The sequence below is a fragment of the Patagioenas fasciata genome, chromosome 3, assembly GCF_037038585.1.
Source record: "Patagioenas fasciata isolate bPatFas1 chromosome 3, bPatFas1.hap1, whole genome shotgun sequence".
NCBI classification, from domain to species: domain Eukaryota; kingdom Metazoa; phylum Chordata; class Aves; order Columbiformes; family Columbidae; genus Patagioenas; species Patagioenas fasciata.
Window position 1 is genome coordinate 62,545,370 of NC_092522.1, and position 16,684 is coordinate 62,562,053.

General features: G+C 40.5%; 1 protein-coding gene across 2 annotated transcripts in view; it reads right to left on the bottom strand.

Annotated features, from left to right (window-relative positions):
• Nucleotides 1-7,966: 7,966 nt before the first annotated feature.
• The window catches only part of PHACTR2 (phosphatase and actin regulator 2), a 135,620-nt gene continuing 126,902 nt past the window's right edge, over nucleotides 7,967-16,684 (bottom strand). For both annotated transcript variants that reach the window (XM_065833582.2, XM_065833584.2), the window contains 2 exons: nucleotides 14,744-14,820; nucleotides 7,967-11,128 (listed from right to left, as the gene is read on the bottom strand). In XM_065833582.2, coding sequence (XP_065689654.2) covers nucleotides 11,113-11,128; nucleotides 14,744-14,820 — 93 coding nt within the window. In that variant the 3' untranslated portion in view covers nucleotides 7,967-11,112. The remainder of the gene's footprint in view (nucleotides 11,129-14,743; nucleotides 14,821-16,684) is intronic.

Genomic DNA, 16,684 nt, shown 5'->3' on the forward strand with positions numbered 1-16,684 from the left:
TGACCAGCGGGGGGAAGGCTACAAGCTCCCAGTCTGGACAGGGCCTTTTTTTCCCTCAGTAACAAAACCAACCAGAGTTTTCTCAGACTTAACTAGTATTTTAATAAGGGAGAGGCTCCCTGTACGCAAGCAGGGTACTTCCTCCAACCCTCCGAAGGCATATTTTCCCACTTTCTCCCCCCCAATTAGTGGAGAATGGTTCCGCTCACCGACGGATCGCAGTGGCAGAACGCTATGGAAAGGGCAAAGGGCAATACGCGTGCGCAGTGGCTCGGCTGTCTCTCGCAGGACGTGAGGCGGCGAGGCGGGGCTCGCTGTCAGGGAGTGCAGCTTAGGGCTTGGAGCCCCGCCCCCTGACCCCGCTGCCAGGGGTGGCCGTTAGGGGCGGGGCGGGCGCCTGAGAGGCCGTGGTGGGGTCTGCGGGACGCGCCGTTGTCCGTTCAGCGGAGGGGGGGGTGAGGGGACGCGGCCGCTGGGCCGTGGTGCCCCCTGCCCCCCCGGCCGGATCCCGGGCTGCGTGCGGGGCGGGGCGGGGCGAGGGAGTGAGCGCGCTCCTTCAGACGGCGTGAGGCAGCGGTGGCGGCGAGGGTGTCGCGTGGGGACTGGGGAGGCAGGACAGCGCCCAGCCCGGGGGAGCGGTGCGGTGGAGGGGGTGCTGGGCTGGAGAGAGGAGAGAAGAGCATCTCTGAGAGTTTGCAGCCACCTGTTGGTGTCGCCATCAACCTGTTACCGCCTCTGACCGCCGCCGTTGCGGTTCTTCCTGCTCACCGGCCCTCGGCGGAGCCGCCTTGTGCTCCGGCTGCGCAGCGCGACACTCCGAGGCCGTCAGTGCTGCCAGCAGCATGGAGCCTTCCCCATCCTGCCCCGGACTCCGCACAGAGTCCCCAGGGCGTCCTAGGACGGCCGGACTCACTGCTGCATGTCTCGCCCGTCCAAACGAAGGATATTAGAGAAGGTTAAGTGATGGGGTATATTAGAAGGGGTGTCCTTAGCAGGTCGAGAGAGGTTCTCCTGCCCCTCTACTCTGCCCTGGTGAGACCACATCTGGAATACTGTGTCCAGTTCTGGTTCCCTCAGTTCAAGGACAGGGAACTGCCGGAGAGAGTCCAGCGTGGGGTGACAAAGATGATTAAGGGTGTGGAGCATCTCCCTTATGAGGAAAGGCTGAGGGAGCTGTGTTTCTTTAGCTTGGAGAAGAGGAAACTGAGGGGTGACCTCATTAATGTTTATAAATATATAGAGAGTGTCACAAGGACAGAACCAGGCTCTTGTCGATGACAACCAATGGAAGACAAGGGGTAATGGGTTCAAACTGGAACACAAGAGGTTCCCCTTAAATTTGAGAAGAAACTTCTCAGTGAGGGTAACAGAACACTGGAACAGGCTGTCCAGGGAGGTTGTGGAGTCTCCTTCTCTGGAGACATTCAAAACCCACCTGGACGCCTTCCTGTGTAACCTCATCTAAGTGTTCCTGCTCCAGCAGGGGGATTGGACTAGATGACCTTTTGAGGTCCCTTCCAGTTTCTGACATTCTGTGATGTTGATCATTTCACTCACTGCAATAAGAAGTGCTCAGGTACTGCAATAAGATACAATACACTTGTACAAAGAACCTGTGTGAGACAGGAGGCCCAGCAGTACTCACCTCCTAGCCTCTTCAACTAGCAGTGCTGCAGGGGTCTCTGACGCACAACTTCACAGTCTGGCCCTGAGCAAGATCATATCCAGGCTGAATTTGAAGGCTCAGGTGTAAATAATACGTAACAGTGTTTTGCCATATATGAGTTCTTATTTCTTGTGATGTGACACTGTAGCTCTATAAATTACACCTATGCCATATAACAATGCCTGTGCACAAACACACAGACACACAAGTACACGCTCCTTGCTAAGAAAAAAAAAAAAAGTATGCTTGATATTTTAGGAATATGATGTAAACCCATCTTGTTACATTTCACAAATGAAAGCATAAAGTACAGAAGGGAGCAGTTCTTGTGTGTGTATATAGACAACAGCAACTATGGAAAGGTTGTTACTGAAAATTACAAAAGAATTATCCACATATTATGTGGATATATATATGCAGTTAAATATATATGTATGTATATACTCTAAAATATTAACTTTAAGCATATTTTAGTGGATTTCATTGTTATTCAGTAGGTGTCACTAAAGCTCTGAAAGAGTCCAGATTTTCAGTCTTCTAGCTATTGTCTTCTGAAGTCTTGCTTCTTTACCATCAAGGTACATCACATCACTCTCATGGAAGTGCACAAACTGATCTGCTCCATCAGTTGAAATAACTCTTGTACTCAAGAGGATTCTAGTTATCTCTGCACATATCTGTGCAAAGGTTAGACCTTCCTTTCCTCTTGCTTCCTAAAAGTACATGGTGAGTGTTTTGTTGCTGTCAACCATCTGAAAGTTGTAGTGCACACCTCATGGTACAGGAAGGTTAGCAGCCCTTTGACTTTATGCTGTAAATGGATTTTTCAGGACTGCACCTCACAGGAGCAACTCCCTTCCTATAGTATGACTGTACTGCAAAGCCGGTGACAGGTGGAGTAGCAGAGCTAGCTTTTCACAAAGTAACCAAGAGCAGAATCACCTCACTGTTAAAAATACAGTGCTTAGCATTTAACTGTGGGGTAACAAAGTAGATTAGATTGCTCCTTATTGCCTCCAGGTCCCTGAGGTAGCTCTCACATCCACAGAACTTCAAAGTCCATCTTTTATCTGATGCAGGGGGAAACATAGTGACAAAGGATAGTACTGTCAGTACATCCAGTTCTGTCACTCCATATACCCCAAATCTGGTGTAGGAGCATCAAGTCAGTCTGGAAGTGGGAAAAACTAGCTTTTGCTTTCAGCTCTTGCTAATAATCTGTTTCATATGTGTAAAATAAATTTACCTGCTCAATATTTTAAGTTTCAGGGTTTTCTGTCTTGCTTCAACTCGCATCCCCACCCAGTTTACATTCAAAGCATTTAAGGGGAAGGATCTATATGTTCATATTGCGATTCAAATAGCAGTCTCCCTTATCACAGAAGATTGATAATGTATGCCAACAGTAATCTGGAGATCAGTTTTAAGATTGAGGAATTAGCAGTAAGCGTCATATTGCTTCCTTTGTTGATATCTAAGGGTGAGTAATCTTCCAACTTATTTACAATAGATCAAAATTCAAAATTTAGTATCACATGTATGTGAAATGTGTATGAGAGTTGCTCAAATGGAGACTCCACTTAAGCTAATTTCACCTAAGCCTTACAAGGCCAACCATCCCAGTGTACTCTGCTGAGATGCTGCAGGTTCAACTCAGTGAAGAGCTTCTACAGAGACTGAGGGCAAAAGCACTCAGGTCACTAACTGCTTCTTTTATGCTTACAGAAGAAGAATCATCGGTATTGGAATGGTCTGACTGTCTAGACAGCAACTTGAAAAATAATATGCTGTAAGCACGCATTTCCTTAACATAATCAACAACTTGTCTTCCATGTGAGGAAATTTGTGCTAATAATTTTTCTTCTAGTACTTGCAAAGCAGAAGTTATTAGTACTTAAAAAGCAAAAGTTATTGTCAGTGACTTCATAACGTTAAAAGATTGGCAGGCATGCTGCAGACTAGATTGAACTCTCAGCTGTGCAGATCATGTGCAGTAGGTGTAATTGTGATGCAAATCTGCTGTCAATGAAACCAAAACTAGGGAAAACCACTGCTGATGAAAACATTTGAGAAACTGGGAGCATAAATTAGGTCTCTGAATCATTGAGCTACACCACCAACTTTGTATTTTTGAAGTAACTATCATCTTTTTGAACACACCTCTGCATGAATACACCATCCACAAGAGGACATTCAGATGTATTTGAAGCACTCCCAAAATTCAAAGCAAGATTTCAAGAACCTTCCTTCATCTCGTTTCCAAGCAGAGAGACTTTTAATTCAGTCTTTGGAGGCCACTTACCAACAAGTAATGGCTCTCTGAAGTTAACTCTGTTGTACGCACATACTTGCTAGACATGCAAGAACAAAATATCTTCTGTAAAGATTTTCTGAACAATTTTATTGGGGTGATTTTCTTCATTTTCTAGTGTTATATATATATATATATATATATTCATTCATATATATCTGTAATTCAAAGAGCTAAACAGTTGTCTAAGGCACTTGGAACTGTGCACAGCAGAGTACCCTACAGTACTGTACAACTACGCAGCACAGGTTTTTTTTGCTTGTTAAATAAAAACACCATAAAACAAGCATAATATATGTACTGTATAAAAAGATAATATTTTGTTTTTCAGATGACAATATTGGAATGTATTTTTTGTGTGTACATATATCTCAGTATATACTACAGTACAGATAAAACACCAAGAAGCACCTATCATTAATTTGTAATAATTCCAGTTATTTACTTTCATAGATATTAGTATCAATACACCTGTGTAAAATGCAATATCAGATTAGCCACTTCTTTATAGTTACCATATTCAATCACACTAAGTCAAGCTGCCAAAATAGAAGTAAAGGCATTCATTTTATAATTGCTATGTAAAATACACACTGCATAAGCTGAAAAGTTATCAGTATTGATTCTCCACAGCTTCACATCTTTTGAAAGTCATTAAACATGTGGAAGGTACATTTTTAAATGCCAGCAAGTCTAAGCTGATAACGTTTCAGATACATTTTTTAAAGTTATCAATAACTATCCAGCATGATGGGCAATGAGGAACTAAGTCTTGAATGTCAATTGCCTTACTTTACTTGTAAATAGGAACATTTAGTGACATTTAAGCAAATTACTTTGAGCATATTTTTTCTATTTTTATTTAAATTAACAGAAACAATAACATCTAAGAACTTGTCTGGTGCCTATTAATAGGTGACACTCTCCATTAGGTGCTGCAAAATTTTGATTCTCATAAATTCCTGTGAAAATTTTGTTTCAGGTGATTGTGGCCTGCTTACAGTGTATTCAGCACATAAGAACCTCCTGGCTTTCTGAGACGCTCATAAGACCTTCCTGGAGCATAACCACGTGCACGGGCATGGATGGGTTCTCAAGCTCTCCTCACTGGAGTCGTCTCTCAGAGGTGTCCTTGCAGACTTGGTGGGAAAAGGCATGTGCGCAAGGATTCCTACTGCTGAGTAGTACCTTGCCCCAGTGAACTGCAGCTCCACCAGAGAAATACACATTCTTGAACACCCCGTGTTTAGGGTACGGTTGGGTCTACAACTCACAGCATACTGATGTTGCCATGATTTACTGCTTGAGCAATTGTTTTGTAAAACGCTGGGAAGGGACGCCAACTTATTAGCTCCTGGGTGTACAGCAATGTGGCCTGTAGCCTTCTTGCACCTATTTTAGATTTGCAGTTTGGCTGTAAATGGAATTCTATTTCTCTTTTAGGGAAAAGAAAAAAAAAAATCTTAAAAGCTATTTAAATGGTTGCAGGCAATTAGCACGTGCCATCTCCACACCCTTCTCACCTTACTCATACAGTTAGATGCCCATGCAAAGAAGCCATTGGTATCTTTTGTATCAAATCACACCCGCTAAAATAATAATCCAAAACACAGTATTTCTTTAATTCCAAAATTCATACAAGTTTACAAATCAATATGCCACCACAGAAAGTAGTGAAAGGAAGATAATATATGTTCAGCAACATTTTACTGTATTATAACAATGTTCAAATATGGTTAAATTTGACATAATACTGCAAGACATTTTTAATATAAAGAATTAATGATTGAATGAGGAGGAGATACAGAGAATACCATTAATTTATTTGTTCCTGTCCAACACAATATTTAGCTTCTAGAAAATAATGAAATATTGGTGAAATGCTGTATCTAGATCATATGAGCTCTATTTCTATTAAAATCCTGAAACAAGATGGCAACACTGACAAAGTGAAATGAGACTTTATAAATTATTGAAGTTAATAAATAGAAATCTGTCAAAACATCACAGTGAAAGATGTTATTTTTACTCCATCTCTCCCTTTCTCTGTAAAGATATACTTTGATTTATCTTTTTTTCAAATCTCTGTTAAAAAGAAGTTTTAAGCTATTCTGGGGGAATTTACTTTCAATTTAATCCTTAAAATATTTTAATACCAACTTACTAAAAACTTTTAGAATTTTTTTTTTTTTCAAAAGCTAGGTCACATTGCACTGAGCTGTGTACAATAAAGACAACAACAGTAACAGAATTAAATGTGGGAGCTCCTTAAAGCAGGAGGCAAAATTTATTCTGTTTTTCACCCTGAGTACATCGTCTTTTTTTTTTTTTTTTTTTTTTTTTTAGTTCACAGCAGCGGTGCAGGTCTTAACTCCTTAAGATACAAATAAAACCAGATGATGTGAAAGCGTTAAAAGGTGCAGTTCAGGTATACCTAACAGTTTAATGTAAATGTAGGCATTTAGCTTGGTTTACTTTATCATTACAGTGTTGAAAGACATGAAGACGTGGGCTCATATTCTAGTTGCTACTTCAGATGCCAGTGGTGCTCAGCCAGACCTGCCTTGGCAGCGTCTGCCAGGTCCACAGGTGACCGCATGGCTCCCCCTGCCCCGGCTCCGGGCCCCTGCTAGCTGCAGCCGATGTGAGGGGCTTTTGGTTGATCCCAGGTGGCAAGATAGAGGTGAGAATGATAAGATAGTCTGTGCTGGCTGGATCATCCTCCAATTTTATGATGACAGAAAATTGTGGCTCTGACTATATTTATACTCAGGTTAAGTGACAGCTATTTTTAAACAAATTCTCTGATGTAGCTGTAGTATCACTAGTCGTGGATCTGGGTATGAAGCATCTCCACTGGAAAAAAAGCACTAATTTCATCTGGAAGGTGTGGTCCAATTTCTGTAATATGAGAAACACTTTCACCTCTTTGTTTCACAGCTTTCATTTGGTTTTCAAGGGAAAAAAAAAAAAAAAAAAGAATGGTCACCTGATAAATTTTTTACATCAAACCTGAGGTTGTGGTGCTTTTCTAAGAGCTGCTCAGTGTGGCCAACACAGAAGGTGGGGCTGCCCTGTCCCACACCACATCAGAGGTCTGTAAAGTCCACCACAGCAAGGGACACACAGAACCGTAGGTAAATGCTAAACCAAACAAATAAATAGAGTCTTGTAGACCTACAAATGGCTGTGAATACTTAGAGTGATTTTTAAGAGACACTGCTCCTAGTCCTACCATGTCTCAAATCACCAGTAAAAATGGTATTTAGCTTAAATGTCAGCATTTAGCTTAAATAAATTTTTTAGTACTTGTTGAGTCAACACATATATCACAATTTGAGGAAATTCAGAGAGACTATTTTTCCTTTGAAACAATTGATTTCACTTACAAGGACAATATGTATTATCTGAAAGAAGAGAGAAATGAGAGACATTCTAGAACCTTTTCAATTGGTTATGTGAAGAAGAAATTAGCATTTGATTAAGCATCATTCTTCTGCACCCACAGCAACGTGCTGTGATGCGTGATCCTACTGATAAGTGTAAGATAGGAGATCATTTCATTTTCTGTTTGTGTGCATGTAGACATCTGCATTCCTATCTGACTCTGTGGAACATAGGTATGTGTGTACATGTCATATGTTGTAGATCACATTTAAATGATTTGTCCACCTTGATTAAAATGAATGCACTGATCCCTTTTTGCCAGCTGGAATGTATTACGTGTTGCGTGGAAAGTGTTATTTTCTTCTTTGCCTTTTTTACATATTTTAAATTTTCTTCCTCAAGGATTACTCACTCAGCAGTTTCTCAGGAGTTATTCTGATTTCTCCCATGTAGCATGTAGCACCATTGGCAGTTAGGTATATAATGTATTATTTCCAATGGGCTGTTGTAGCAACTTGAAGACATCTGAAATCATCAATACAAAGAGAAACCAACTCCAGGCAGCTCAATAAGGTAAAGCAAACTTGCTTCACTGGAGATAGTTACATACCAAAATCTTGTTATTTTATTGCATGGATAACACTTTACAGCTGTCATTTTTCTGCCAGTTGATATTTAGCATATAAAAATAGTATCTACAGTTCTAAGTCTGTGTGTAGGTACAATACACGATGGATATAGTTCTAATTTTGCAAGTATACTACATTTTCACATAAGTTTCAATAAAGGCAACTCTTTCTGTCCAGTTATATAATTTTGCTTTAGTAGTTGGCTGATTTGTGAGCCAAAGAATGCATCTGATTATTTATCATTAAAATGATAAGAAGTTACATGAGAAATTAAAGATTAGCTAATATTCTGCCTGTAGCAATGGCTTGTAGTGAATACTTTACAAAAAAAACAAACATGGAGGGTAGCGAAAGCCTAAGCGGTACCTCACCTACGTATCCTCATGTCTTATGGCAAAAAGCAGCTTGAGGAAGTCTGAGCCAGAAGTTGTGTCCCCATCTTTGTGTTTCAACTCTTCAAATGAGAAGGTGGCACCTGTCTTTCCGTCCATGCTCCAGCCCTAGTATAGAGGAATGTTTTCTTGCAAAGTCAATTCATCCACTTCATCCAAAGTGTTTAACAAGTTTTGGTTGATTGTGTAACCTGTGTGTACCCTGGCATATCAGTGGAGCTACTCTCTTATATACAGTTTATTTAGTCTGACCTTACCTTTGTCCAAGTTATTCTGCCTGCACAGCAGCAATCTTTCTGCCTTTAGTATCTTGGCTGCTCTCAAATGTTTCAAAGTGATTAAGGCAACACTGAGGTCTATTTAATTGCTCCACTTGTTTCCTTTGAAGTGAAATACTGTCTTCTACACTTCAAAGTCAACACCATAGGCCTTTATAGGATATTGGACACACATTTCTAAATTTGGCAACAACAATAAAGAGTTTAAGCAGGAGAAGTATTTATAAGTACTAGTGTAAATTTTTACGTTTACTCTTCAAATTCTAAAAATAAAAATGAGGATTCTACCAGAATTGCTGACAAACCTTAACTCTAATGGCCTGATCATTCCTGTATGATTTAGTGCCAAAGAATACATTTTCGCTGCTTCCTTGATGTCAAAGTGGTGTTTCTATATTTATAAAATGATGGGCCTCACAGAAACTAAACTGTTTTCTGCAAATGGAATCCTAATGGCTCTTATTGATTCCATTTAAAAAGGAAGGTGCTGCTTCCTTTTCTTTGCTACAAGCATGCAGATGGTTATTTTATTTGGTTATTGATATTTTGGGGTCTATACGTCATTAGATTTTTTCTAAAATGTAAGTGGTCTTAACAGTCATATAAATCTACATTTTTTTACAAAAAGGTTTGTCAATTGCTTTAAAAATAATAGAGTGCCAGCTGTTGGAAAGCATTCTCCTGTTACTAGAAGTGCTCTTTACTAAAATAATGCACCCCATTTATACAAACCTGGTCTTGTTGTAAATATCAGTAAAGAGGGAGATCTAATTTTAGCCACCAAATTGCCTTCCTGCCTTTAGGCTGACATCTAAAACAACAACCTTCAATTTTATAAACTAAGAACATTCCACAAGAATCTATTGCAGGTTCTGAGGTAAAAATCACATCTACATAGACCTTTTATTGCCTGAAAAAAGAAATACTTACACTTCACAATTAAAAACTAAAACCAGGGCACATAAAAGACAAAAATAAATTGCAATATGTACACACATTAGAAAGGATAAATAGCAAATATATTGTAATACTGCATTAAATGTATGTGTATGTGAATTTCAGACCCCCCCCAAATGTGGTGTACATTAATTCAAAGGATAAATAAGTGCTAATGTAAGACAGAGAATTTCTTAGTGTAAACAACACCACAGGCTTTTTTTAATAGGCCTTTGGGCCAACTTAGAAAAAAACATGTATTGCCTTTCACACTCCATACCACTTAATTTCAATAGCACTGTATTCACATATACAATTTCAAGATAGTATAAAAAATTATGGATCTAAGAAGCATTCTTCACACTCAACAAAAACAGGCTGCAGACACTCTAAGGATTTTCTGTTCACTTTTATAGGAGCACTGGCTGAAGACATACTGATTCACCCGTGAGTTCTTCCTCAAAGCAGTGCAAGAGTCCTTAAACATAAAAAGTCACATTAGTACTCACTGCTCAAGCCTACTAGTGAAAACTTCTGTGCCTAATTTAGTTTCTGATTTTGGATTCACACTAGCATGAAGTCAAAGCTGTCACCACTTGCCTGCCATAGGAGAGAAAGTTAATGATCCCTCTGGTTTAAATGGCAAGCCACAGACAGCAAGGAGTGTTTCTAAACATGAGGCATTTCATTGCATTCATAGTGTCACGTTATGTGTCCTTCAAATCCTGTTTATGTATTTCTGAGGATCCAGAGTATGTCAACATTAAAAACCAAAAAAATCTGTGACTTGTTCTGTATGAATGTTCAATGTATTTTCTTGAAGCATGCTCACTGGCATTTTAAAAAAGACAGTTGAGTTATACTAGGAGTAATTTCTGGCAACTGTATTTACTGGCACCAGAGAAAATTACAGTTCTTCACTAAAGTACTGATGACATGAGGACTTGTGGCTTGTTGTCTAAGACAGGCTGTGGCCACTGAAAAAAAAAATACATGCACAGTTGCTCACACTCTCAGTTTTTTTAAAAAAAATAATTCCTCCCACTGGCCCAGTGCATTGTTAAGCAGTCCCATCCATTCCACTTTTCTCTGTGGACTGACAAGCGAAGTCTCTCTTCCCCCACGCTCTCAGTGCTTTTCACACTCCTCCCTCGGTTACCCTCAGTCACAACCCTGTGAAGTCCGATGAGTTCCTGGTAACAGGCTCCCAAGCGATTGTCTTCAGTTCTTCCTGATTTGTGGGGCTCTGATGAAGAAGTCCACCGACTCGTCTGTGTGGGTTAGCCACAGAACCATGGTCTGCCTTAACAGTGACCAACACTTCATGTGGATTCTCCTTCTAGACAAAACATTTGCCCATTGGTAAAGGCGAGGGCCTCATCTTCCGTTAACCTCAGGGGAAGCTGTAGCACACACTCACACTCAGTCAAGTTCCAGTGCAATCTCCGGTCTCCAGGACACAATGGTTTCCCAAAGAAAATTGTTACATAAAATATGGGACGTGGTCAAATAGTTATGGACGATGAAACCTGAAATGATAAATCATTAAAAAATTCAGAATTATATTATTTCAGCTGACAATGGCACTGATCTTCATCCTGCCCTCACAGCTGTTTACTTTTGTTGCTCAAACAGAGTTATTCCAAATTTTCCTGGTCTAAGTGGGATTAGAGTCAGCCCTGTTATCCCCCACTATCTGCCTGTCTGTCTGTACTAGAAAACCAAACAGGGCTATGGTGTGTCTCAGGCACTGGTGTATGTCCATCTGTCTGTAACTTTAACTTGTTACTGTCCCTGGTACAGTTTTGCTTGGGTCAACCAGTGCCCTTCCAGATACTGCTTGGGCATGGCTGGGATTAGCACAGGCCAACAGGCAGCCTGGGTATGGGGGGACGTCACACTGTAAGAGGTTAACTGTCTGAATTCAAGTTGTGCCAAGCCTGCTGGCCCCAGGGCTGGGGAACAGTCTCCAGTCTGTTTTTTTTTACCAGTACAGATTTAGCCACAATGCATCTACTATTTGAAGACACCGGAGGTAAATCAGAAAAACTTTTCTAAGCCATAGAACTTAAATTTCTGGTTTTTAGTCTGTCTGCAAAATGAGGCTAACAAAAACTTTGGATTTTTTTTAAGTAAGCAACAAATTTTATAGCACTGCAGATGCTTTCAGCCTATTAACAGCAGCCAACTGTGGCACAATAAGGCCCAAATCCACCTCATTTTTTCCCACTCTTAGATAGGGCATGTACATCACTCCAGATGACCTGTATGATGGATAGAGAGGGGGGTTCCTCCAAAGGCTGTTGCCAATCTTTTCTAGAATAAGTCAGGAGGCGGCAGCAACAGAAATTCTAATTCAGGTTAAATGCAGTGAATCCAAGCAAAAGGGTAAGGAGGACGTCAATGTCAGGTGCACAACGTGTCTATCACCAGACTTCTAAATCTCTGTTTAAATGGTTTTAAAAAGACATCTTTCCATGAAGTAGTAAATGATGCAGCAACTTTACAACAGCATATGTGGTGATGCACCTGACACAGCACACTTATCTAAGTTTTTGTTTGACACATTTTCTCTTAACAGTTCTAGAGAAAAGAAAACAAGCCACACATTACCCCGGTGATGGGGTACAGCACAGTGCGGGGATGCATTTCTCAAATAAAGGAGGGGCACACAAAAGCTGACATTCACAAATGTGCAGCTCATCTGTTAAGTGAGAGTATAGTGCATTGCAAAATAGACATGGGGTTTTTATATTTGTGTAGAACAACAATGTGCTGGACTATATATAGCATTTCCATTAGAAGCGCTTTATAAACATTTACTAATATCCTCTTCCCAAACTTGTATTTATTTCTCTATTCTTAGAAACTCAGGTTTTGGATTTTGTGGTGAAGTAACAGAAGGAATCAATCTGAATTACCAGGAGTAGAAATACAGTTCAGCTGTCAGTCAACACAGTAAATGGTGAACAATGAAAACCAGTGTTTTTTCTTTCCCAAGTTTAATATCAAATTTGAACAATTCAAAGATATGTAATAATATAAGAAACTATATGTTTTAAGGTGGTTTTGTTTAATAAGCATCTTCCTTGTTGTCTTAGTCTATCACAGAACTTCACAAATAAACCTTTGTTAACCAGTTGCCAGTGCACGTGCCTTTTGGTTTGTATTATCTCAGTGATCATTCTTGAAAGAAAAAAAAAATATGAGTAATTCATTCTCTGGCCAGAGACTTTTGTCTGTGATTTTCTTCAAACTTTTGTTTTATCAATCCAAATGTAGTGGTGAGCTACATATTTTTTAATGAGAGGTCCTGGAGGAAACAGAGTCTCTTCTTATTTTCTAAATTGCAATTGACTTAAAACATCTGCATCTACTTCTGCTCTTGATTAGCTTTTTCTAGTGTTACTCTAGAGACTTCTGTGCAGTGGCTCTACAATATGACCAGTGAAAATAAGAGGGTGGAGGGAACAGAGAGAGCCTGATTTCCCTCAGGCTGAGTTTCTTCCAGGACCCTATAGCATCATTGCCTATGTTTATCACAATTTGGCTGTGCCTAATTTTCACTTCATTTGCCAAGGAAGGCCCTTCTCAAAAAATTTTTTAAAAATGATGACGCTTTTTAGCTGGTTTGTCACTCCACTGGTTCTCTGAGGTTTTTTGTTCATCTCTCAAGAATCCAACTGTAATCACTTTCAACTGTTTTCAATTTTTGTGAAAAAATATCTGATTCTTTTTGTATGACTCATGCCTATCTGTACTTATGCTTCTATATTGCAATACAACTCAGAAAACCTAACAACTTAAGCAGGAGGTTGCATTCCACCTCTCCCCGCACACAGCCAGGTTTCTATTCCTGCTCATTTTCCTTCTCTTCCTTAGGATGCCCATTTTATTTAAGTAGTATTTTTATATATTCTGAAGAAGACATGCTTCCTACTGCCTGAAGAAAAAATTACATCAGAAACCAAATGAAAAGAGACAAATCCGTGTTTGAAAAGGACATTTTCTAGTGGTCAGAATGCAACACACTAGATTGAAATCCTCCCTCCTGGTTCATCTCCCAGCTTAGGTTTGCCGTCTGTGAAACTGGTTTGATTTTTATAAAAACTGATTTATTCATTTTATAGCTACACTGAAGTGGGCTTATAATATTATTTTTAAAAATCCATGTTTTGGTGGAAAAAAAATACTGAAGTTGTGTAGCCAAGCACTGAACTAGGAGATGCCACAAATCACCAAACATCCATCTCCTATTGTGAATTTGCCTTGTGACACTCTCTTTAATTAGAGGACTCACACTCATTTGCTTGGATCCTGAGTTTTATTGAAACAGTAGCAGGAAAAGGAAGCGATCTGGTCTTGGGCAATTTTTTCTATCTGACTTAATTCTGCGGGTAGTGAAGACAATAATGCTATGTATGCAATGTTGGGTGATCCTAACAGCAAGTTCTGCTTGCTGGTGGCAAGTCTCAGCATTCATAGCTTCGAAAGATATGAACAGATGTCCTAGAGATAGTAGAAAGCGCCTCCCTCCTCCTGGGAATACCTCTGCCAAATTTGAAGTCTTGCTAAAAGCTGTGGACTTGGTGTTATCCAGGACAGAGAATGAAACATGTCCAGATTAAAACATTAGAAATAGCAAACAAGAAAATCAGAATCTGTGTTGTTCCCCTGAAACTGCTGCCAGGAGCCTAGGGAACTCTTAGGAAGCTGCCCAAAACACTAGTGAGCTTTTCTGAAGTTCAACACATCGTCCAGTTTTCACTTACTGAAGACATCTTCAGAAATGTATATTTTCATAAGCAAGGGAGCACTGTCAGAGGACATGTCTTTTTCATAACTGAGGACTGTTAACTTCATCTGGGAGAAATGCTGAGTCCTTTCAAAGGATTATTTTTAGATCTCCCAAACAATCTTTTTCCATGTAGCAACTGATCCACTGCAGTCGCCTTCACTACTACCCAGCTTCAGGAATGGCACCAGAATCACTGGGAATCACACCAGAATCACAGGTGGGATTCAAGGGGACTCATGGTAGGAATCCGTACAAGGAGCCAGTCATGACACAACTGCAGAGGACTTGCAGAGGGTTGCTGTCACATTCATCTCTCCAAGTCACGCAAGAAGAGGGATTCACCCACCTGGTAAATTGCCGACTTTCCTCATGTACTTCCATTTCTGTGCTTTTAAATTCATTCAGCTCTTTCCGTATTGCTGCCTAATAAACAATAATGATATATGCCATCATAAGAAATATGAATCTTAAAGAAAACAATCTGAGAGGAACCTGGCCCTACTCTTGCAGGTTCCCTTACAGTTCCTGTTTTCCAGTCTCCCTTGCTGTAATCCACAGCTCTCACACGTTTCTCATCATCAACAGGAGTGACTTTTTTCAATTACAGCTATTTGGAGCAGTAACACACTACAAAGAAACTCAAAGCATCAAACACCAACAATAAACAAAGAAACACCCAATCTACTGCAGTGGGTGAACCCACCTCCCAATTGAAATATGGCACTTGTTCCAGACAAAAATGGGCAAGGCGTTGGGTCACCTGGACAGTGACCTGCTGAGCATCCAGCTGGGGGGGATTATATTAATACCTCCAGGCACAGCCTCTGAGGAGCTGGTGCGTCCCACTGCCTGCATGGGCACTGTGCACACGGCCGGGGCCATGCCTCTACCCACTGAGAATGTGAATTCAGGAATGCGAGATGAACAACATTTTCTTAAGTGGAATTACTCACTTGGTTTGATTAGTGACAGACAAACACCATAATAAAACTATAGCATCACCAGACTGAGGTCTCATAAATGAGAAACTTCATTTTAAGCAGGGGATGGTTCTGTTCTGCCACAACAGCACACTCACATGAAGCTGCTGTAATAGCTCAGTTATTTCTGAGCACCAAATCAGTGGCAAAGACACCAGAGCTCCAGCTCTGTAATGTTATTACAGTGCAATCTTCCGCTCCCACTGGGATAAGAGAAATGGCTTCCTTTGGACAAAAGCGTGAGGGAGTTTCCAGGCAACCCAGGGTCTTTGCCTTTCTGCTCAGGCCAACAAACCTGGGGATTACAGAGCCAGCCATGGACCTCTCTTCATTACAAAATGAACTGAGACTAAAAACTGCCACCCTAATGTAGGTAGGAAACTCCACTGTTTGATCTAGTGCAGTTCACCCTAGTTTTCTGTGAAGATGAGCCTTGGTGAAAGCGGAGGTGCTGGGTGCTCTGATCTCTCACAGACTACATGAAGAGTGCCCAGCACCTCCCAAAAACAACATCCTCTAACATTTCTGAGTACATTTTTACTGTCTCCACCTTGACTTGTTATGAGGTTTTCCTTTGATTGTCAGATGAGCTGGCATTAATACTAAAATACAAGCTGAAATGAAATCAGTGTTTCACAGTCCTTATATAAAAGATAAGGAGTTCTCGCATGTATCACTTTTCATGCCAAGCACATCTCATAGGACTTCCATAAAAGCTGGTTCAAACCCAGTGTAACAGGGTCGGCACTTTTTGGTACATAAATCCTACAGCTTTCCTTTTAAGAAGCGGCATAGAAGGAAAATAGAAGAGTATTTTATGGCAATCTTTGATCTGTCTTTTAAAAGAGAATCACAAAATAATTTGTCTTACCCTTTGTAGTTAAGCAGAGGATCTATTAACTGTTTGGGCCAAACACCCTAAGACAGCGTGCTGCACGCATACAGTCAGTTCCAGCACTGCTGGTTGTGGCCAAGAAACGTTAGGAGGATAAAGCAACCTTTACCTTTTTTCACTTGAATAAGTTGTAAAAGTAACTCTCCATGGCAGGGCCCTGCCTTCAGAAACCTTGTTTAAAATCAAGGGTTATGGCCACCTTTGATAACAGTGTGTGCCTGGCTTAGCAAGGTTTAAAAAACACAAGAAATTCTGGCCTGAACTGTCACAATGGAGAAGGCAAATATGCTCCCAACAGGCACCTGAGTGGGTTTTCTTAGCTGCAAGCAGTAGATGCACAGTAGCACCATGACAATCTTGCTGCCTCCAGAAGATATCATTTGTCATGCTAGTGTCAAGAGAATGTACACCA